The 21,712-nt window shown below is 55.3% G+C and overlaps 1 protein-coding gene across 3 annotated transcripts in view; it reads right to left on the reverse strand.

Moving 5' to 3' along the window:
* RGS12 (regulator of G protein signaling 12) overlaps positions 1-21,712 on the reverse strand; it is a 118,017-nt gene that overhangs the window by 37,868 nt on the left and 58,437 nt on the right. For all 3 annotated transcript variants that reach the window (XM_047847303.1, XM_047847304.1, XM_047847305.1), the window contains exon 4: positions 18,357-18,378. In XM_047847303.1, the coding sequence (XP_047703259.1) occupies positions 18,357-18,378 (22 nt within the window). The remainder of the gene's footprint in view (positions 1-18,356; positions 18,379-21,712) is intronic.

The raw sequence follows: 21,712 nt of genomic DNA on the forward strand, positions 1-21,712 counted from the left end.
CTACTGGTTTTTATCTTTCTAACAGAAACTAATTCCATTAGTTCCAAAAGGTCTGGCCAAGCACATTGATGTGCTTTGGGTTTTCTAGTTAGATGCTAATATCGTTCGAGAATAATGATCATTTGGTTTCCTCCTCTCCAAGTCTTTTGACCTTATTTCCTCTTCTCGCCTAATCGTGTTGGCCGGAATCCCCAACACCATGCTACACGGTTGCTGAGACAGGGAACATCCTTGCCTAGTTCCTGGCTCTAACGGGATGCTTCTGATGTTTAACTGTCAAGTGTAACTTTTAAAAATCCCAGTGGGCAATGCTGTCGGATACTCTTCTAGCCTCTCTTGTGATCGTCACATGGTTTGACGCCTTCACTCGATTACCACAGCCCACGGCGCGATCTGTTCCTGTGCCTGTGATGTTCCACCACCAAATGTAATTAAGCCCCACGAAGTCAGGGATCTTGTTTTGTTCACAAGTGTGTCCCCAGGGCTCAGAACAGGTCTTAGAGGAAGGCCGGAGAAAGGAAGAGCTCAAAATATAATTGCTAAATGGATAAATGGTTAGTTTCTGCCTTATTATTTCCTTCACCTTAATTTCATTTATCTTCTTTTCTGTTTTCCTCCCTTCTTACGCTGAAAGATTAGCTCCTGTACCTTCTAACTGTTCATTTTTACAATATATACATTTCACGCTAGGAAGTTTTCTCTGAAAACCACTCTGGCTACGTCCCACTGCTGTCGATATGGAGCACCACAATCTCCAGGCGGCTCTAAACTGCATTGCAATTTCCCTTTTAATTTTCTCCTCGACCCATGGATTATCTGGAAGTAAAATTTTGAACTTTCAAGCGTCTGGATTATTTTTTGTTGTCTTTTTGTGATTGACATCTTTTTAATTATACTGCTGTCAGTAGACGTGCTCTGTAGGCTATAAATATTTTTAGAGTTCGTAGCGACTACATTTCTGGCATAGGATAGAGTCAACTTTGGTGACTATTTCACACACCTTCGCAAAAAAAGTATTTTTTCTATCGGGTATAAAGTTCGACATATGCCTGTTGGATTTTATTTTCCATTTTCTCGTTCAAATACTCTGTAGTCTTACTGTTTTGTTTTGTTTTTTATTTAATCAGCTTAATCTCGTAGTTTCTGAAAAGGTATGTCACAGGCGCCCCCCTGGGAGCACGTGTCCGCTCGTATTGTGGTCCCACCTCAGTTTGCTTTACGAAGGAGATGCCCTATTTGTGGCGCACAGAGCCCCTCTTTGTTCTTCTTACGTATTTTTTTCCACTTTGAATCATTTTGTCTGAGATTAATGTTGTCATACCAGCTTTTTTCCCCTTAGTATCTGCCTGCTAGATCTTTCACTTAAGTATTTCAATCTGCCAGTGTTGTTTTGAAGGTGGACTTTTAACAGGCGAGGTGGAGAGTGGAGAGTGGGTGCCGCTTGAGGCTTTCTCTGCCACTGGTCTCCCATCTTCTTCAGGACCTGTCCGAGGCTCCTCCTCTGCCGGCCCCTCTGGGCACTTTTGTCTCCTTCCAATGTTCAATGACACTGAAATGCCATCCAAACGGCCACGGCAGCCCTAACGAAGGCAGCTCCTGATGACACGCCGGGTGCTGCTCTAAGCGAGCCACGTGTGTTGACTCCCCTGATGCTCACGAGAACTCTGTGAGACCGGTCCCAGGACCCCACTGTGCACATGGGAGAACTGAGGCACACCGCCAGTGACAGGGGCCCGCTGCCTCTCACCCCTCCAGGCCCCACTCAGCCCAAAGCGTTGAGACCCTTCTTCCCTGCACCATCTTTAATTTTCCAAGCTTACCAAGGCATTCAATTCCACCATCACCCCGGTGACCCCCACATGTGTTTCCAGCCCCAGCTTTCCTGCAGTCTATACGCGCGTATCCAACTGTATACACAACATCTCCCCTTGGAAACCGATGAGCATCTCGAAAACCCCAGGTCCAAAGCAGAACCCTGGTTATCACCACCCCCCACCATCCGTTTCTCCCCACCCACTCCTCCCTGTCCCTGCAAATGCCATGGTCATCCCCGCAGGCACCCAAGCGGAAACCCAGGGGTCGGCTTGGGGACCCTCTCTCCTCACTCCACTCCCCCTTCTCGGCTTTTCCCGACTCCTCCTGTCTCCCTGAACCTGCACTAGGGCGAAGCCCAATTCAGGTTTCAGGCTCGGCTTTGCTTGGCCACGCGACCTCTGGCTGGGCCGGGCCCCACACCCCTGCCTCCCCAACCGGCATCATACCCGACCACAGTTTGCCAGTTACCCGGAGGCAGGTATGGCCTTCCCACCGGCCTTCCTCTGATGTGACAGGTCACCTTACGTGCAAACCCTCGAAAGGTCACGGACATCGCAGACTTCTCCCTCACCTTCTTTCGGACAACGGAATCTATTTGAGGGTGACGCATTAGCCTGAAATCATCTCAATGAATCCTAGCTGTAGATATTCAAAGGGCCAGTCATCTAAAAGAAATCGTTTTTAGAAGACAGATCAACCAAACCAGATTTAGTATTTATTGCCGGGGCAAAGCAGTAAGCGGCCACGTGCTGAAGTTCACAAGTGGAGAGTTGCAAAACAACTCTCTTAAGCCCAGCTGTCTTAATGTCAACGGCTGTCTGTGGCTTTCTAGTAACATTTCCAGGGAAAGCATCACACACAGACTCCCGAAGTGCTAGGTCTCAACCAGCTCGGACAGAAGGGAAGACGACCCCAAAACCAAGACCGCCAGTGGCTTACTTACAGGTCGGCTCCAAACCCTGCAAGAACATGCGAAGGGCCTGGCAGAGCCACGGCAACCCCGGAGGCACGCAGGGACGAGACTACAACCCAGGTCTCAGAACGCACTGAGAGTGACAGTAATTACAGCAGGAAGCGTCAACCCAGTGACAGACAAAGAGGCCACTGGAACGAAAGGCAGGGGCCAGAAACGGGCGCGCAGACATGTGATGACCTGATAAGGGTGCAGCTTCGGTTCAGTGAGGAGAGGAGCAGCGTGGCCACACGTGGGGCTGGGTCCTCTGGGTCTCGGGCGGGGGAGAAGGAGTGTCGTCCCCTAGCTCGCACCGGGCACAAGGAAGGACTGGTTCCCGGTGATCTGAGATTTCAGTGTGAAACACTAACACAATGGTTTTACCCTCATGGTCAGGGGAAGGGCAAGGCCTGCTCTAAAAGGACATAAAAAGCATCACCAGAAAGGAAAAATGCTAAACTGGATATTACGATTAAAAGCTTAAAAAATAGTTTTTTAATTTTAATTTTTATCTTTTTTTTTTACATTTATTTATTTTTGAGAGAGAGAGAGAGAGAGAGAGAGAGAGAGAGAGAGACAGAGCACAAGTGGGGGGGGGGGAGGCGGGGCGGAGAGAGAGGGAGACACAGAATCCGAAGCAGGCTCCAGGCTCCGAGCCGTCAGCATAGAGCCCGACGCGGGGCTCGAACTCACGCGAGATCACGCGAGATCTCGCGAGATCGTGACCTGGCTGAAGTCGGACGCTTAACCCACTGAGCCACCCGGGCACCCCAGGATTAAAACCTTCCGGTCAGCAAAAAGACTCCGCTAGGGGGAATGATCAGGTGCGTTGTGGAGAGGGGCTTCCCTGCACACATAAACTCAACACAAAACGTATTTCTAGAATATGTTTTAAAAATTCTTCTAGAAATCAATAAGGAAAGGCAGACAACCTGACAGGCGCTTCACAAAGAGGATATCCAAGCGGCCAAAAACGTGAAAGGTGCTCAATTCATTAGCCACCAGGGAGCCACAAGCACAAACCAACCCCGATCCGGTGCCCGTATCCCCGTTCAAGGGCTGAAATAAACAACGTGAAGCGTGGCGGGGGGTGGGGGGGGAAACACCCAGAACCCCACACGTGCTGGTCAGCACACACGCCATAAAGTCGTCTGGGGACACCGTGTGTCCCGCCTGGTACGCACCAGCACCGCGACCCAGCCTGCCACGACAGAAACGCTACCCCCCCGGGTGTCATCCGCGAGCCCTGCCCACGCAGGCGCGCCACAGCAGGGCCCCTGGCGGCAGCCAACAGTCAGAACCCGCTTGGGTACCACTGACGGTCCCGTGGGTGCGTGGACAGTGACGTGCTCGTAGGATAGCGCCACGCGGTGAGGAGAGCGCACAGCTGTTGACACGCCCAACACGCACAAAACTCACGAACCTCAAGGTCAACGAAAGGAGCCGGGCGCTGGGGAGGGCGCAACGCGGGGATGCGTTGTGTTTAGGTTCAAAACAGGCAACGCTTCCCGAGGGGGCCAGCGGTGGGGCTAACGGTCCGCGCTGGGCACAGGGACTGAAAGGGGGCCCGAGGGGCCTCCGGGTGCTGGTAACACAGCGTGTTCACTTTGTGAAAAGTCCTCAGGCCACGACGCACCTGCAGCACGTGGCTGATTCTCCAACAGAAAGTTCTCACGGCTGAAAGAACAGTTGCCACAGAAACACATCTGAAGCGTCTGAATGAAACGAAATCACGAAGCGGGAGAAGAGAAGGGAGAGTGGACTTTCCCGATTAGTACCATTTAATGCAAAATGTAACTTGGTATGACGAACAAATGATTCTCATTAGACTCTGTCATCGGCTTTCCTTTCTAGAGTCGTCATCTACACGTAATACATTCAAATTGGCCAAGACTGAGTTTTGGGACTTGTTGTTAGGGGGGAGAAAAACGGGGAACTCTCACAGGTGACTGTCCTGTGTTGTGTTCCAAGCGGATGTTATCAGGCGGGGCGGGGGGGGGGGGGGGGAGTAACCGTGCATCTGTGCTTGGCGTGTCCCCAGCACCGGGGGACGGGACCGGCACACACGATCTGCTGGAGGGGACAGCGGTGCGCCCTGAAACAACACGGGTCGGAGGACGGGGAGGCCAAGCGTGAGCGAAGCTGGCAGAGAGGGCCGAGGGCACACCGGGCGCGGCACGGGGCAGGGGCCCTGGTTCCTCGCCTTCCTCTTCCGGCCAAACCCAACCTGGGGCAGACCCTTTCCTCCCAAGTGACGGCCCCTCTCCACAGCGAATTCTTAAAGAGAAGTCACTGCTGCCTCAGTGGCCGGAGCTTGACTAACGTGAGCCAACTCGAAGGGAGGCCTGCGTAAAGCTGGGGAAACAGGACGTCGTGTCAGGACCGTCGGGTTCAGCTGCCCTTAAAACATCCACAGGAGCCTGTCAGCACCAACGAACCGGGACAAGCGAGGGGCACACAGATTTGCTTCTAGCGCTAGGGACAGGCCGAGCGCCGACACACCTGAGCCGAAGCTACAGGACAACCCGTCACGGGCCTCCTGTCCACACGCTGCTCCGCGGGCAAGTGCGAGCGCGGCCGCCAGACCTCCGGTCAGAGGAAGGGCGCCTCCCGGGGCCTCCGGGGTCCCCTGCGCTAATTCCTGGAGACAACTGGGCGCTGTTGGCCACAAAGGATGTCCCCCAAACGGGCGGCAGAGCCGAGTTATAAGGAGTTGGGACGGCCACGGGGGTCCCGCCGCGGTAGAGCCAGGGCACGGCTTCCTCGTTCACGTCACTGGTTCACTCCGGTGCCGCTAAATTCTACCAGGATGTGACACGCATGTGAAGCTAGCCAAAGCTTGCTGGATCCCAGAATCAGGTGCTCGCTCATTCACTGGCTGTTCCAAGTGCCCGAGACTGAGCCAGGTATTGGATACACCGGGGACAGGGCTGGGGTGATGACCGCCCGCTCGTTCTGGGTTGTGAGGGCAGCTGTTGCCCTACAGGTAATGGGAAATCACTGAAGTTCCTTGTGCAAGAAAGCGTCATGGTCTGAGTTCTGTTCAGAATTTTTAAGAAACCATCTCCCATCATTATAGTGCAAAAATCCTGTCACAAGAATTCTACGTCTGGCCACGACGGAGTAACTGGGGCCAGGCTTCCCCTCTAGCCACATGTTACTAGAAAACCAGGCCAAATATGTCAACAACGGTCCTCAAAAAATTGGACCACAGGTACCATGAGACGGTGATTCCTGAAGGAAAAGAAATCAGTGAGGTGAGCCCCGGGGCCGTCCAGCGACCCACCAGGGGGCACCGCACGAAAGTACAGCCTGGGGCAGGGGGACCCGAGTGCACGACGGCTCTCTCACGGAGCTGAAGAGGGCTCAGTGCTCAGAGCTGAAGAGACTAGACTCAGGGAAGCCCAGGGTGGCCGGGCCCCGCAGGGGCTGCATCAGCCAGTACAGGAAGGGCTGCAGAGAGCTCACAGGAGACCCTGGGGCCTGTTGCTGAGTTCTAGACCGTGTGGGTACGGCGGGGACACCCCACGAGGCTAGACAACTCACAGGGCTGGGGGATTTCTGAGTCCCAGCCAGTCCTTGTGGAATGCCTGCCCCTCGAAGGAGACCCCACCTGTGTTAGGCTTAGGTAGTGTGGCTCACAGAGTCTACCATAAAAGCTACGTTAGACTTGCCCTAAAAAAGCCTAAAAACAAGCCTCAAAGGGATCAAACCAACCCACAAATAGCTTACCTGCCCACTAAACAAACTTCCACACTCTTCAAAGGAAGACAACAAAACCCAGCACACAGCTGAAAATCTCTAGACGAGTGAAGACGCCGAAAAATGTGACCCGTAACCAGGCAACAGAACAGGCCTGGGAACGACAGTGATGGTGAGTCAGCAGCCAAGGACGTGAAGGCACGTAGCGATATTGCAAACAGGCTCAAGGGTGTTAGGAAAGCAGCGAGGACAGAGATGACGGGCTGTAGGAGAGACAGGGCGCTGCTGAGGCAAAGACACAGCCTCTGAGGCGGGTGGGTCACAGGATGGCATTAATGTGTATTAGACGCCGTGGAAGAAAGGACCAGTGAACTTGAAGACAGAGCTAAAGAATCTACAAAGGGTGAAGCATAGGAGAGAAAAAGAAGAGCTGAAAACGCACATGTCTCCACGGCAGTAGCAAAAGCTCAAGGGGCCAATGTTCTTCTGATTCAAGTAGGAAATACCTGATCCTCACAAATCCCCAAAAGCAGGTACGCAAACAAAGCCAACTCGAGAATTATCGTAGGTAAGTTGCTGAAAACCAGTGATAAAGAGAAAATCTTAAAAGCTTTCTAAGTGGTATGCCCAGAACCACACACTTTATATTCTTACGGTTTATCTACCACGGGGATAAGGGTTTTTTTTTTTCCAATTTGCACAAAAACTGCTCTACTAGGAGAGCCCCTGGGAAAAGGGCCCTCAGGGTCTACTTAAACTTTTGTTTTAACGTTTATTATTTTTGAGAGACACAGAGAGACAGAGTGTGAGCAGGGGAAGGGCAGAGACAGAGGGAGACACAGAATCAGAAGCAGGCTCCAGGCTCTGAGCTGTCAGCACAGAGCCCGACGCGGGGCTCGAACCCACAAATCGCGAGGTCGTGACCTGAGCCGAAGTTGGATGCTTAACTGACTGAGCGACCCGGGGGCCCCAAAAACTTTCCTCTACATTTTTCTAGCCAAATTTCTGACCCAGTCTATAAAATACTATCTCTCAGCAACTTTATAAATATTCTGAGAGTGAACAGACTAGAATTTTTAGAGCATTTTGAAAGTCCTTTGGTAAAAGCCCTCCAGCATTTCAAACAATATTCTTCAGCAGACTCTTTATGAAAGTGTAGCACGCACAGAAAGATGCACAGATCGCAAGTGCGCAGTCAGATCTGCACGAGGGAACGCAGCCCCAGCTCCCAGATCCAGAGGCAGAACTTGAGTGGCCCAGAAGCGCTAACCATCCCCTGGCGGGAACAGAGGACTCACTGAAACGGTCCGTACGCTCCACTCTCTTCACACTACAGATTCCTAAGAGAGGCGTTTTCCACCAAGAATCGAAGCAGTCCATTTCCTTGGCGTAGGAAGGACACACGCCTGCTTCCAGGGAGGGAGGGCCTCTCGGGGAGGACGAGGAATGGATGGGTTGGAGGGAGGAGGGGGAGGGGGCCTCCCCTGTGATTTTCATGCTTGAGAAAAAAGGTCTGAAGCAAATGTGCCCAAATGGTCACATGTATCACTTCCGGGAGGCAGGTATGTGCTCACTGGCTTTATTAACTTTGAATTTCTGTTCGCTGGGGAAAAAAAAAAAAAACGCAACAGAAAGAATTACTAATAAAAACGCTCTCCAAACATCTCGCAGAACGGAAGGCACCGAGCACACTGGAAGGCATCTTGGCAGAAAGCAAGTCCCCGCGCTTCCCCGAAACTAAAACCTACCGTCTGACTGGTGCTTACGAATACTTAGTACTTCAGACCCTATAAATACACCCTGTTATTCTGGGTATAATTTTTCAGTTCTAAAACAAACCATAAGGAATGTGATGTATTAAACCAAAATAAAGAATTCTGGTTAAAACAGCCCCTCTCGCACAGCAAATTACAAACTAACATTTCAGCTCTTCTATTTAGCAAACAGTTCTGAAAAATGTACAATTAGGCTGCACCGCCTCTCTGATGAGGAAAGTGGGAATTCCCCAAAACCGGACAGAAACACACGGCATTACTCTGAGACCTTTTACATCTTTCTCTTCCACAATTTCATAGACTACAGTTCCACTGGCCACAAACACTCAAGATTCCAGCACTCCGCTCGGAGGTTAGCCCCCAGTCACTCTATCGGCAGGGGTCACCTCCCGTCAGGGCTCGCAAGCAGCCTGACGCTCTGTGCCTGCACAGCGATCCCCCAGACGGCGGAGAAGGCATGACGCAGATGGAGGGGACGTGCCCAGCGGGCGGCCCGGGAGCCGTGCGGCTCCACGTGGCAGGAGCCCAGGGAGCACCAGTCATGGGATCCTGACGCGTGTGGAGTTTCCCAGAAGGCACCGCTTCTTTCCAGGAACAAGCAGAAGCAACAGGGAGTCCGTCTGTGAGTTGCAGGAAGAGGTCAAAGCAGAGGCTCTCCACATCCCAAGCACCCGAGACATAAGAGTCACTCCTGGAAACCAAGGTTCACTATGAATGTGAAGCCGGTGGAACTCAGAGCCTCGAGGAAGAGCCACAAGGAGAGCTGGAGGAAGGAGAGACCCCAGAGACGGGAAACGGGGGTGCTCCCTTGGGTCTGATCTAGGCCACACCCACCACCGTTCACTGGGTGTCCAGCCAGGATGAAGGAGGGGACAGAGCCTGGAAAGACACGGACAGCCCGGTGAGCTGTGATCAGCCCTCATCAGGTGTGTTCAAACTTTCAGGAGTGGGTGGGTCCCTTGCTGAGCCCTGGAGACAGAGTGGCCAGACCCAAGTCCCTCACCACCGGTCCAGAGGAGCAGGTGGGAAGGAGGATTGCAAAACTCTCATCTATAGCAACCTACTTTCCTCTTTCATTTCCTAACTTTGTTCTATAGAACAAAGTTCTACTTAGAAACAAAACAAGCCCGCACAGGGCAGCTCCCCAGGGACGTATGGCACGTGGAACAGGCCCGCAGGCTCCCCTTTCCCCACCCCTCCAGGGAGGGGTGGGGCAGCAGACTGAAAATCAGACACAAACTTCACAACAGCAACCAAAGGAGGACGCAGTCTCCTGCCGTGGGCTTCAAACAGGAGAAAGGAAAAAAAAAAAAAAAAAAGGAGGGGTAAAAAAGCCAAGGAAAGATTAAAAAAGAAAAAAAACCAAAACAGTTGTGACAGGTTCTATGCCTGGCCCACCTGAGTGCCTAGCAGTTGTCCTGGGAAAGGAGGTGACTCTACAAGACCCCAAACATTCTCAGTAAGGCAGGATAATGGGGAACCTGGGGAAAGTCGAGCATAAACCGTTGGGGGTAGATTCCTCGCTGGCACCTGGGCAGGGGGGCGGGGCGCGGGGGAGATACAGAGACTCAGTGCTGCAGCCTCTCTGGGCTTGAGAACGTCATTGCCAGAAAACAGCAATCCAGGTCATGGGGGCCTGCTGACCTAAGTAGATGGGAAGATGAACTGACAGATGGGTAAATGGATGGGTGGGTGGAAAAACCAATGGATGGATGATGGATGGATGGATGGATGGATGGACGGACGGATGGATGGAAAGACAGATGGATACACGGGTGGGTGGGTAGATGGATGGAAAGACAGATGGATGGCTGAGTGGATGGATGGATGGATGGATGGATGGATGGATGGATGGATGGAAAGACAGATGGATGGCTGAGTGGATGGATGGATGGATGGATGGATGGATGGATGGATGGATGAACGTGTCGATGGGTACATGCATGGAAAGACAGACGGATGGCTGAGTGGATGGATGGATGGATGGATGGATGGATGGATGGATGGAAAGACAGATGGATGGCTGAGTGGATGGATGGATGGATGGATGGATGGATGGAAAGACAGATGGATGGCTGAGTGGATGGATGGATGGATGGATGGATGGATGGATGGATGGACGGATGGATGGAAAGACAGATGGATACACGGGTGGGTGGGTAGATGGATGGCTGAGTGGATGGATGGATGGATGGATGGATGGATGGATGGATGGACGGACGGATGGATGGAAAGACAGATGGATACACGGGTGGGTGGGTAGATGGATGGAAAGACAGATGGATGGCTGAGTGGATGGATGGATGGATGGATGGATGGATGGATGGATGGATGGAAAGACAGATGGATACACGGGTGGGTGGATGGATGGATGGAAAGACAGATGGATAGACGTGTCGGTGGGTACATGGATGGAAAGACAGACGGATGGCTGAGTGGATGGATGGATGGATGGATGGATGGATGGATGGATGGAAAGACAGATGGATACACGGGTGAGTGGGTGGATGGATGGATGCGCCCATGGATGAGGGAAGACATATAACATGCAAGAGACAGAGACAAAGTTTGGTCCAGAGGGAAACACGACCTAAACAATGTTAAAACTCTTCCTGTTCTATGAGAGAACAGAGAGAAAACACCGCTGATAAAACAAATTGAGGACAAGATCAAGAAATACTATTATGGAATCAATAAAAAGTAAAAAAGAGAAAAGTTATGCCTGAAAATCAAATTCATTTCATAGGAAAAAAGACTTTTGCAACCAAATTGCCTTTTAAGTATGGCGAGAGCAGACTGATTCTCGATGAAGCAGAAACGTGAGGAAAAGAGAGCCTGTGGGCTCAGGAACCTGCCAGTGAGACCCAGTAAAAGAGTGACACTGAGAAGGCTGGCTGAAGGGCTGAGGGTGGGCCTCCTCTCCCGCCGTCCACACGGGACCCTCACTCCTCTCCCTCCCCCCCATCCACACGGGACCCTCACTCCTCTCCCCCTGCCCATACAGGATCCACACACAACCGCAGCTCACAGCCACGGGCCCCAATTATGATGTTACAGCTACGCATTCTGCCGGCGAAATGTACCCCGGGGCCAGGAACCCAGGAGAGGTGGCAACAGAGGAGGAGGGAGGGAGCTGCTAGCCGCGCCTCCCACGGGGTCTGAGCCACCGAGCAGCCTGAGCGCCCCCCGCCCCGGTCCTGCCTGCCTGACGGCGCACCCCGGGAGAGCCCTGATCCGCCCTCGCGTCCTGGCGTGTCTGGCACCCTGTCCACCTGCCTCAGCTGCTGTCTGTAGGGACACCCGTGGTGACACTCGCCTGTTTCAGGCTTGCCGGGTTTGGGTTGATCTTTCAAAACCGTTTTCTCCTTTGCTTTTTTTTTTAATGACTTAACGTATTTATGATACACATGCTTCATTTTACCCCAAAAGGTCGTTGTCCTCAAGGACGGAATATGGAAAAATGAAGTGGGTATTAAATGCCAGGGGCTGGGAGGAGAGATGTGGCGTCGGAGTCGGGTACATCTGCTCCGTGCCGCGCGGCTGCCGTGATCCCACACGCGGTCCTCCCCCTTGGAGCCTCAGCTCTCCCAGCCTCTCGCCTAAACGGGTCGCCGTCTGTTTCCGGGGTCTGGCTTCCCTGGCGGAGCACCACCTGCGGCTCACCGGGGTCGACGTGTGCAGCCGCAGGAGGCGTGATCTCAGGGCACGCGAGCGACTCACCTGTTCTGACGCACGTTTGCACCTGCCTAATGGGGCGGCCACCGAGACCGAAGTGAAACCGCGTGCACGGTGACAGGCACGGCTGACACACAGCGTGGCTCCCCGGGGACAGGCTCCTCGGCCCTCACCGTGCGCGGCTCCAGCCGGGCCGCCCCCTGGGCTCTTCCAGGCCCTGCGCCTCGCTCAGAAAATGCCAAGGCTGACGGTCTGATCCGCCCGGTGGTGGCCACGTGCTCACGAGCCCCTCCGCAGAAGACTCGCAGACCACGGCCGGTAAAGGAGTCACGGCCAAAAAATACACGCAACTCACGCGATTCAACAACGAAATATCCAAACAACTGGAGAAAAAAGGACTTGCACAGACGCTTCTCCAAAGAAGAGCCGCCGACGGCCAACAGGCGCGTGAGAAGGTGCAGGACATCACTCATCATCAGGGAACGCGAGTCAAAACGACGGCGAGGGATGACCTCACCCCCATCGGAACGGCTATCATCAAAAAGACCAGAAGCCACAGGGGTTGGCGAGGATGCGGAGAAAGGGGACCCTCTTGCGCTGCCGGGGGGAGCGCGAACCAGTGCGGCCACTGTGCAGAACAGGATGGAGGACCCTCCGGCAACGAACTCTAGAACCACCCCACCGCTGGGTACCTGTCCGAGGGACTGAAACCGGAGGTCCGCGCCCCCACGTTCACTGAAGCGCTGCTCGCCGTGGTCAAGACACGGAAACAAATGTCCGTCCACAGGCCAACTGCGCCCCTTCGAGGCAGGCGAACAGATAAGGAAACGCTGGCGCATCCACGCGGCGGAACGCCACCCGGCCCTCGAAAAAGAAGGACTTCTGCCTTTGAGACACACGGACGAGCCCAGAGGACATTATGCTGCGTGAGACGAGCCAGACACAGCTGCTGCGCATTCTCCCTTGTGCGTGGATCTAAAATACAGCCGACGCCTGATGGGGCGCCGGGCTGGCTCGGTCGGTCAGGGGTCCGACTCCTGGTTTCAGCTCAGGTTGTGAGTTCGAGCCTCACATCGGGCTCTGGGCTGACAGTGTGGAGCCTGCTTGAGATTCTCTCTCTCCCTTTCTCTCTGCCCCTCCCCAGCTTGCTAGCTCTCTAAGTAAATAAATAAACTTAAAAAAAATAATAACATACACATGATGCTTGAACAGCATGGGGGTTGGGATGCCCTAACCCTAACCCCAATCCCCACATAGTCGAAAATCCAAAAATCTGTGCGTAACTTCCGACTCCTCAAAAAATTAACTAGTGACAGCCTACTGTTGACAGGAAGTCTCACCGATGACATAAACAATTAATACACATTTCATATGTTGTATGTATGAGATGCGTATTCTTACAATAAAGTCAGCCACAGGAAAGAAACTTACTAAGAAAATCATAAGGAAGATACGCTCACAGGACTGTACTGCATTTATTGAGAAAAAAAAACCTGTACCTAAGCAGGCCTGCGTGGTTCAAACCCACGCTGTCCAAGGCCCAGTGGAGTCCAATGCACAGACATAAAAGGCAGAATGGTGGTGGGCGAGGGGACACGGGAGAGGTTGGCTAAGGTTGACAGGGTTTCACTTAAAAGATGAGTAAGTTCTGGGAATCTAAGGTACAGACGGTGACCACACATCACAGGCTCGTGTTGTCCACCTGAGAGTTGCTGAGAGAGTCAAGCTTCCGGTCCTCGCCCCGCCCCCCGCCTGCCAACACACAGAGGGAACCACGTGAGGTGATGGGCATGTTAGCTATCTCGATTGCAATGACCATTTCACCACATCGCACACCTTAAACACATACAATTTTTATTTGTCAACCACGCCTCGATGAAGCTGGGAAATATAAAAATGAGATAATTCTGGAAAGAAAACAAGAAGCCCCTGTGCAGTGTGGTTACTGGTAACAGGGACATGCCAGAACGCACACAGGCCAGGCACCCAGTGTGGCCGAGGACGTGAGGCCTGAACAGGCAGCCCTCCTTCCAGACGGCACCCTTCCCGAGGCCCAAGGTCCCTGCCGTGTGTAACCCTAGTGACGGGCTAAAAATGGCACCTCTAGGGACGCCTGGGTGGCTCAGTCAGTTGAGGGTCCGAGTTCGGCTCAGGTCACGATCTCGCGGTTCGGGAGTTCGGGCCCCACGTCGGGCTCTGTGCTGACAGCTCGGGGCCTGGAGCCTGCTTCGGATTCTGTGTCTCCCTCTCTCTGCCCCTCCCCCACTCGTGCTCTGTCTCTTTCTGCGTCTCAAAAATAAAGAAAAATAATTAAAAAAAATTATTTTTTAATGGCACCTCTAACCGCACTCCATTCCGATTAGCTACTAAATGATCCTAACCTGCCGCACAGCCTCTTGGCCACCAGTTACAAAGGGACTAACCGGCAGGGGACATCTCCCCGTGTCCCCGCGACTGAGCTCCAAGGACTGAGGCAGGGCAGTTGGCAAAGCCAAGATCCGTGTCCCAGGGCAACAAAGCCCAGTCAGTGCCATAGGCTCCGGCCACGTGGGGCTCCTCAGCGGCCTGGTGGCAAGGAGCTTGGTGCGCGGCCTTCCCTGCCACTCAGGGGACACGCCCGCTACCTTCCTGCCGCCCTATGGCTTGTCTTGCTTGGTATGTGCTTGAACAGGGCAGACAGCAAAACAGGAGAGAGCAGGCTTAAAATGAAAGGCCATCTGCATTCAGAAAGCAAACAAGAATTAAAGATCACATGGCTTTCATCTGGTATTATTTCTGGTTTCAAAAAGGTTCCAGATTCGATGTTAAGAGAATAATCAAAATTAGCAGAATTAACTGCTATTAGTTTATGGCACGGAGTTTACAAGTGACTTCAAAACTACGTGTCTTTGCGGGGGTGCCCGGGTGGCTCGGACGGTTAAGCGTCTCACTCTTGACTCCGGCTCAGGTCATGATCTCACGGTTCGTGGGATCGAGCCTGCATGGGATTCTCTCTCTCCCTCTCCCTCTCTGACCTTCCCCTGCTCGTGTTCTCTCTCTCTCAAAATAAATAAATAACCTTAAAAAAAACGTGTGTCTTTGTCAGTAAGGGGTGACGGATGGCAGCTTCTGGACAAGGACAAAGGGGATGGCCCAGACCTGCCCCGTGTGGCCAGCGCCTGGGTAGGAGACGCCCACCAGCGCCAGGGAGGCCACAGCCTCAACCAGCCGTCTCTGCGTTCGCGTTCTATTGAACGGGGTTCTCCTGGCTTGTCTGCTTGTGTGACCGGAGGCTTTCGCCACCAAGGGGAAACTCTGAAAGCCACTGTTCCAACCCGGGCTCCGGCCCGCACCCGCGCGTCCTGTGAACGCCTTCCTTCAGACGCCCTCTGCGCCGCCCGCCGTGCGTGGCACCGGGCCCACGGCGTGGAGGCCGCACGGTGACACATGGGAGTGACCGGCACGACGGCCCTCGTCAGCAGTGCCGGGCGGCAAGGCAGCCCAGGCTGGTCTCACGGGGAGGCCGGCAGTGGCCCAGGCCTCTCGGAGGCACTGCCACGGGACCCGGAGCGCGCTGGCATACAAGGGGTCTGAGGGACACGTGAGACCGGGGCGGGAGGTCGGGGTCACCACCACCCCAGCTCTGAGCAGGCAGAGAGCGGGGCCAGTGAGGTGTCGGGAGGGGAGCAAACCTCGAAGGGACGGCAGTTTAGGCGAAGGGGGTGCGGCCGCAGCCGCCTGGGGCCGGGATGCAGGGCAGGGACGAGAAGGCGGCAGGGGACATGCCCCCAAGGGCTCTCGGGACTCTGGGACCAGCACGCCGGGAGAGGGGAGAAGTGGGAGGCTCGCGCGGGTGACGCAGCGAGCGAGTGAGCGAGCCCGCCGTGTGCCCGGGGTGGGGGCGCTCGCACGGCTCCCTCACCCGCCGCGCCTCTCCACCGCGAAAGCACATCTAGGGAGGGCAGAACGCGGTCTGACCTTTTGAGGATGTAGGAGTCGGGTGGGCAGGGACTCCTGGCAAAGCTGCTTGGTACAGAGTGAAAAAGAGAGAGAGAGAAAGCGGGAGAGCGAGCTTCTGTGACAATAAAGCCGCAGGGCTCCGTGGCCCAGGACGGGAGGCCCACGTGCCCGGCTTGCGTCTACACCGGAGGCCCGCGCATTCCCACCGGCCCACGGCCGCCACGTCTGCGCTTCTGCTCCTGGGCCGTGGGCCTCCTCTGTGAGCAAGTGTCTGAATAACTTCCCAAGGGGGAGGGGGGGGGCCATTACATTTTTAAGCCTCTCTTTAATGCTAGAATGTTCTTCCTTTCCTCAAGGCCAAATCTGCCCCCGGACTCACCCCAGGTCCTGGCGTGCCCTCCATGGAGGCTGGCCTCCGGCCCTGCCTTCACAGGGCAGTCTCTGGCTGCCGGCGGCAATGAGCCCCTCTCCTTCCAAGAAAGTGGGTTAACACTCAAGTTGCCAAAAGTCGCACAACAGCATTGTCCAACTTCCTCCCAATAAAGCCACACGGCTAGATGGTGAGAGGTTGTAAGACACGGGGAGACACAGGGACACCGCGGGAGGCGGAAGGCAGCCGCGGCTGCCGGTGCTTCCGAGTGAGTGACTCACCCGTCACCAGAGCCACGCGGGGTGTCCACGTGGACACCGTCCTAACCTGTGAACGGGGTGCTTTCCAGACCGGCTCCCCAGTGCCTGCCCCCGTCCCGTGGAGACTGTGGGGCTGGAGCTCCTAGAACCAGCCCGCAAGCACAATGAGGAACGTTTTCTTCTTACGCTCGGAAGAGAATCGAAGATGGAAAAGTGATAAAAGTATGAAAAACTGAATAAAACTCACACAGGCTGTCGGTGCACTTCCTGAAATTCAGGGCGTGCTCAAGATGTAGCGGGCCCTTCCCCACGCACCTCTGCCGCAGAGGGCCTCGTGGGGCACAGGGGCCATCCCCAGAGACACTGGGGCCCGTAGGGCCCAGAGAGGGGGCCCCCACCTGCCACCACCGCCAGGACACCGCTTCCCTAGCAAGGACACACTGGGCCCCAAGTCAGGGGTTCCCCCCCCCCCCCACGTGGGAGGCCTGGCTTCGTAAACACTGAGTGGACTTCAGGGCCCCCACACCCACTGCTCACGGGGGGAAAGTGTCCCAGCCTGATCAGGCCTCGTGTTTGCGGTGAAACTGAACTTCTCACGTTTGTAAGTTTCCTGCAGAAATGAGCATCTGCCACCAGGAAGGATAAACTGAACAGCAGAAAGGGAATTTTATAAAAACCACTTTTATCCTGGATTCGGTTACCGGTCTTCTTTCTTTCCATTAAGGAAATGGTTCCCACTCCCAGCTGAAGACCGATCAAATGGCATGATTATCACCGTATGTGAAAAAGGGAACGTAATTCCTTTTATTAAAATAAACAAATCCCCAAACACAACCTTCAGGATCCACGGTCTCCACCTCAGGTATCAGCACGTTTGTAATTCAAGATGTGCTCCGCGTGTGCCCACGACCGGCGGCGGCTCCCGGCCCCCCCTGCCCTCCGCGCCAGCAGCCCCGTCCGGGGCCCCCCACCCCACCGAAGCCAGCAGTTGTGGGACAACAGAAAGCGTCGAGGAAACCACGCTTAGTTTCTCTCTCCCGGGCAAAACCGGGGTAACCTCGGGCCCCACGGCCGTCCGGTTCCTGCTGCTCGTGTGCGTCAGACCTACGGCCAGCAAACAGTGAGAACACAGGGCTGAGACCTTCTGATAAACTATCAATTCAACTCTCCAAAGACAGAAGAATAGATTCATTAACACGTGTAAAACACACACACACACACACACAGCTTGTGAGCGTAAGGACTTTATGAGTATCACGAGCGACAGGGAACCACCACGGAGCAAAAATGGTGAGGTTACAGCAGGGCAACTGCCAGTGGGAGGGGACATGCCCGGCCACCTCCTTTCTGGACGGAACCCGGGACAGAGCTCCCACACGCTGTTCGGAGGCGGGAAGAGGGCTCTCACCTCCTGTCCAGCCCGCAGGCCTCAACTCACCCACTAGGCTGTTCCTAAGAAGGGAACATATCGCACTTCAGTCTCACCCGAACTTCCAGAATCGCCCAAATTCGGCAAGAGCTTTGAAATCTTCACTTGCTGGTTAAAAAGACGGCGTGTTTGAACTTGTCAGCACAGGTGGGATGAGACGTGCTGCAGCCAACGCCCGGACGGCCGCAAGGGCTCCACCCGCTCAAGGTCAGGTTCCTAACATGTCTCTGCAATAAACGGCTTCCAGAACTCGTGTCTCGGTCACCAGGGAGCCATGGGAAGTTCCCCCAAGTCAGCCCTGACCAAAACCCTCCCCCAGAGGACGGGGGAAAGCAAGGAAAACATCTCTTCTGAGTGAATCAATGGCAAATACACTTTCACAATGTGAACAAACACTCGATAAAAATAATAAAAATATACATCAGAAATTGTGACTTACCACCATCAGATACAGTTGCAGACTGAAAGAAAAGAGAGAGAGACATGAGTTAATGAAGCCTCATGACCAAGTCGGGCAACAGCAGGCCTGTCGTCTGAGGATCAAGCCGCCAGGTCCTCCGGAGGGGCTCCCGGCTCCCAGTGTGGGCGTCCGAGGACGACCAGACACCTCGGTGAGTCAGGAGCTCCGCTCCCACTTCCTGGGTGAACCCCGCCCAAGCCGGGCAGGCCGGGGACACGGGGCTCTGCGGAAGTCATCATCCTTTTCATTCGAAAACAACAAATCCCGGCACGTCTGGCATCATTAGTAACACGCCGGAGAAACCCGGTTTGGGAGCCCGTCGGTGTGCATCGCCCGCGAGCCACACCGGCCCGTGCCAGGCCGCTCTGGCACCTCCACCTGCCGCGGGGACCGGGCCCCTCCCGGTGACGGTGACAGGTGCCCGGGTGACGGCACGGCAGGGGCCAGGTGGGCGCCCGCAGGGGGTGAGAGCGGAGGAGAGGAGGGGGGCCGCTCAAAGGCACCGGGGAAAAGACCCGACGAGTCGGGCAAGGGCAGAACAGGCCGGTAGGAAGGCAGCAGGAGACTGGGGGGGGGGGGGGGGGTCCCGGAAGGACAGGCGGTCGGATGAACAGAACGGGCCCGTCGGAGGAGGGCTCCTGGGAGATGCAGGCAGGCAGGCGGGGAAGGAGGGAGGCGGGAGGAGCAGCTGAGGAAGGACAGGATCCGGGCGCGCGCGCACCGGAAGCCGGAAGGAGCCGACGAGGGCGGGACTGAGGAGCCCGCGGGGACACCCTGCAACCCTGCGGGACGTCCCGGTCACAGCAGGGGCCCAGCTCTGGAGAGCAGGTGCAGGCCAGGCCCCACGGCACTGGTGCCGGGCCTCCCCCGGCCTCCACCACGCGCGGGACCAAACCCCGCAGCTCGGGTTCCGCGGCAGGATGGAGGCCGCACACGCTCCTCTCAGTAGCGGCCGCCGCCCTCCCTGGCTCAGTCCTGGGAGCCCAGCGAGGAGACAGACTTGCACTCGGGTCCTCTCTGCAGAGGCAGCTGAGACCTGAGCGCGGGACTCGAGGAAGCTCTTGCCAAAGGCGCGGCCGACGGCCCATCCCCAGCGCCAGGCCCCCCGAGACCTCACCCCCCAACCTGAGTGCAAGATGGGGGACCCCCTCCCATTCTGAGCCCCTCACCTCGTGGGTCTCAGACCTGGAAGGCTCGAGGGCCCAGCTAAGGGGTGGATGGCCTTCTGCCCCAGAAAAAGGGCCTGTCCTCTGACAGCCCGGGGAAGCCACGTCCTGATGGTTTTGGAATAGGGGCTTCTCGCTGTTTCAAACCATCGCGGGTCCTGGGGCAGAAACGCCCCAGAACTGTATCCTGGCACTTTATCGGTACGTTTCCAATAGTAAAACCACACACCGCTGTGTGTCCGGTTTTTACACGTCCATCTTGCCAGACGGGCAGGTGAGCGCGGACTCTGGCAAACCCGCCTGGGCCGTCAGCCCTCGCCCCCCAAGGGCGTGACCTTCCTCACACAAGCCCCCTTCCCAGGCCGACACATCGCGGAAAGCCGTCCTTCCGTACTCACAGTAAAGCACCAGCAACCACGTCATAAAGTCAAATTATTCCCTTGAGATTATGAGAAGAAAACCCACAAGGCCACACGTAACGCCGGAAACGCTATCGATAAGAATACCGGAAAAACGAATCCTGAAACGTAAACCTCATAAATATGAGGGCCATGGCTGACTCCACGCTGTGCTCGCAACGGAAAGTAAGTTCCGATGTTAGCAGATGGAGCAAATGCACTACAGATCTCTACGCCCAGCCCCAAAATGAACTCGAGGCACGTCCCCGAGGCCAGAAGAGGCGGAAGAAGGTCGGACAAGAGAGGGGTGTCACGGAGCGTCCCAGGGCAGTGCGCACGGATCCAGGTAAAGCGCAACCAACACGCTTTTCACAGAAGTGTGTTTTAGGGGCTCCTGGGGGCTCAGTCGGTTGGGCATCCGACTCTGGGTTTCGGCTCAGGTCACGATCTCAGGGTCGTACCCACGGCGTGAAGCCTGCTTGGGATTCTCTCTCTCCCTGTCTCTGCCCCCTCCCCTGCTCCCAAAATAAATAAACGCACTTAAAAAATATATACTCTTTTTCCAGAATAATTTTAGCTTTACAGAAAAATTGTGAAGACGGTATAGACACAAATGTGCTTTCAATATACTGCTGCTCCATGAACAGCAAAGGAGCCACTAGGCGGGACCGAGGGGCGGGCTGGGCATCGAGTGCAGGGCGCAGGCCACACGCCCCGGGACTCCTGGGCAAAGATGGCCGGCTCCCAAACCGCCTGGGAGGAGAGCGGCCCAACTGAGGCCCACAGGAGTTCCAAAAAGTGAGCCTGCCCCAGGAAAAGCTCACAACTCAAGAATCCCCCCAAACCCAAGGGAAGAACCCATGAGGAGAAAGAGCTCCCCGAAACAACTAGCAGATCCTCAGACGCTGGGAGGCTCTGACACAGAACGCCGAATAAAGATGAAATCGTGAATCAAAGTGGTGACGGAAGAAAGAGGAGGTGAGGCGGCAGACGTGACAACTAACCCTTGATGAGATGCTCACAATGAAACTGCGCTGGTTGAAACGCGACGCTCGGTGCAGAGATTAGCAGCGGTAGGGCTGAAGAGAAAATCTGGGAATTGGAAGACAGCCCCGGAAAAGGTCACACTTGTGGCAGCTCAGAGGCCAGACCGGCCGGGGGGGGGGGGGGGCCCACGGGGTGCCACGGGGGTGCCTGGGGGTGCCAGCCTGGACACGGGCCGGCAAAGTCAGAAAGGAGCGCTGTCCTGCGGGCGCACACCCTCCATCCAGCCTGGGGAGCCACCCCCTCGGGCGCCCCTCACGCACGTCCTCCGGGAGAGGGGCTCGGGCGCTCCGTGCGTCGCCCTTGTTCACCAGGCTCCAGGAGGGGCTCAGCACCTCTGAGCCACGGCCTCAAACGTGTGTTTCCTTCCCTTTCCCCAGTTTGGGGAGCCGTGCCCAAAGAGTACTTCCCAAGTTTAAAATGCTAAGGAAAGTTCTAGGCGTCTGGAAAGCCGGGGGCTAGTGGGCTCTGTGTGCTAAGGGTTCTCCCGGAGGGGCCTGTAAGGGCTCAGAGGTCACAGATGTCCCCCGCCCACCCCACATTTCAGAGAAACAGGTGATGACTTTTCCTGACCACATCATTTAATTTGTAAATAAGGTACAGTTACCATTAACCTAACTCTTCTGTTTACTGTCCAATATTTATTCTACTTGTAAGCACACACCACCAGGGAGGGGCAGAGCTGGGCCATTACGTCAGCCAATCCCCGCTCGGCACCCCAAGTGCT

Source organism: Prionailurus viverrinus, unplaced genomic scaffold, assembly GCF_022837055.1.
Source record: "Prionailurus viverrinus isolate Anna unplaced genomic scaffold, UM_Priviv_1.0 scaffold_45, whole genome shotgun sequence".
NCBI classification, from domain to species: Eukaryota; Metazoa; Chordata; class Mammalia; order Carnivora; family Felidae; genus Prionailurus; species Prionailurus viverrinus.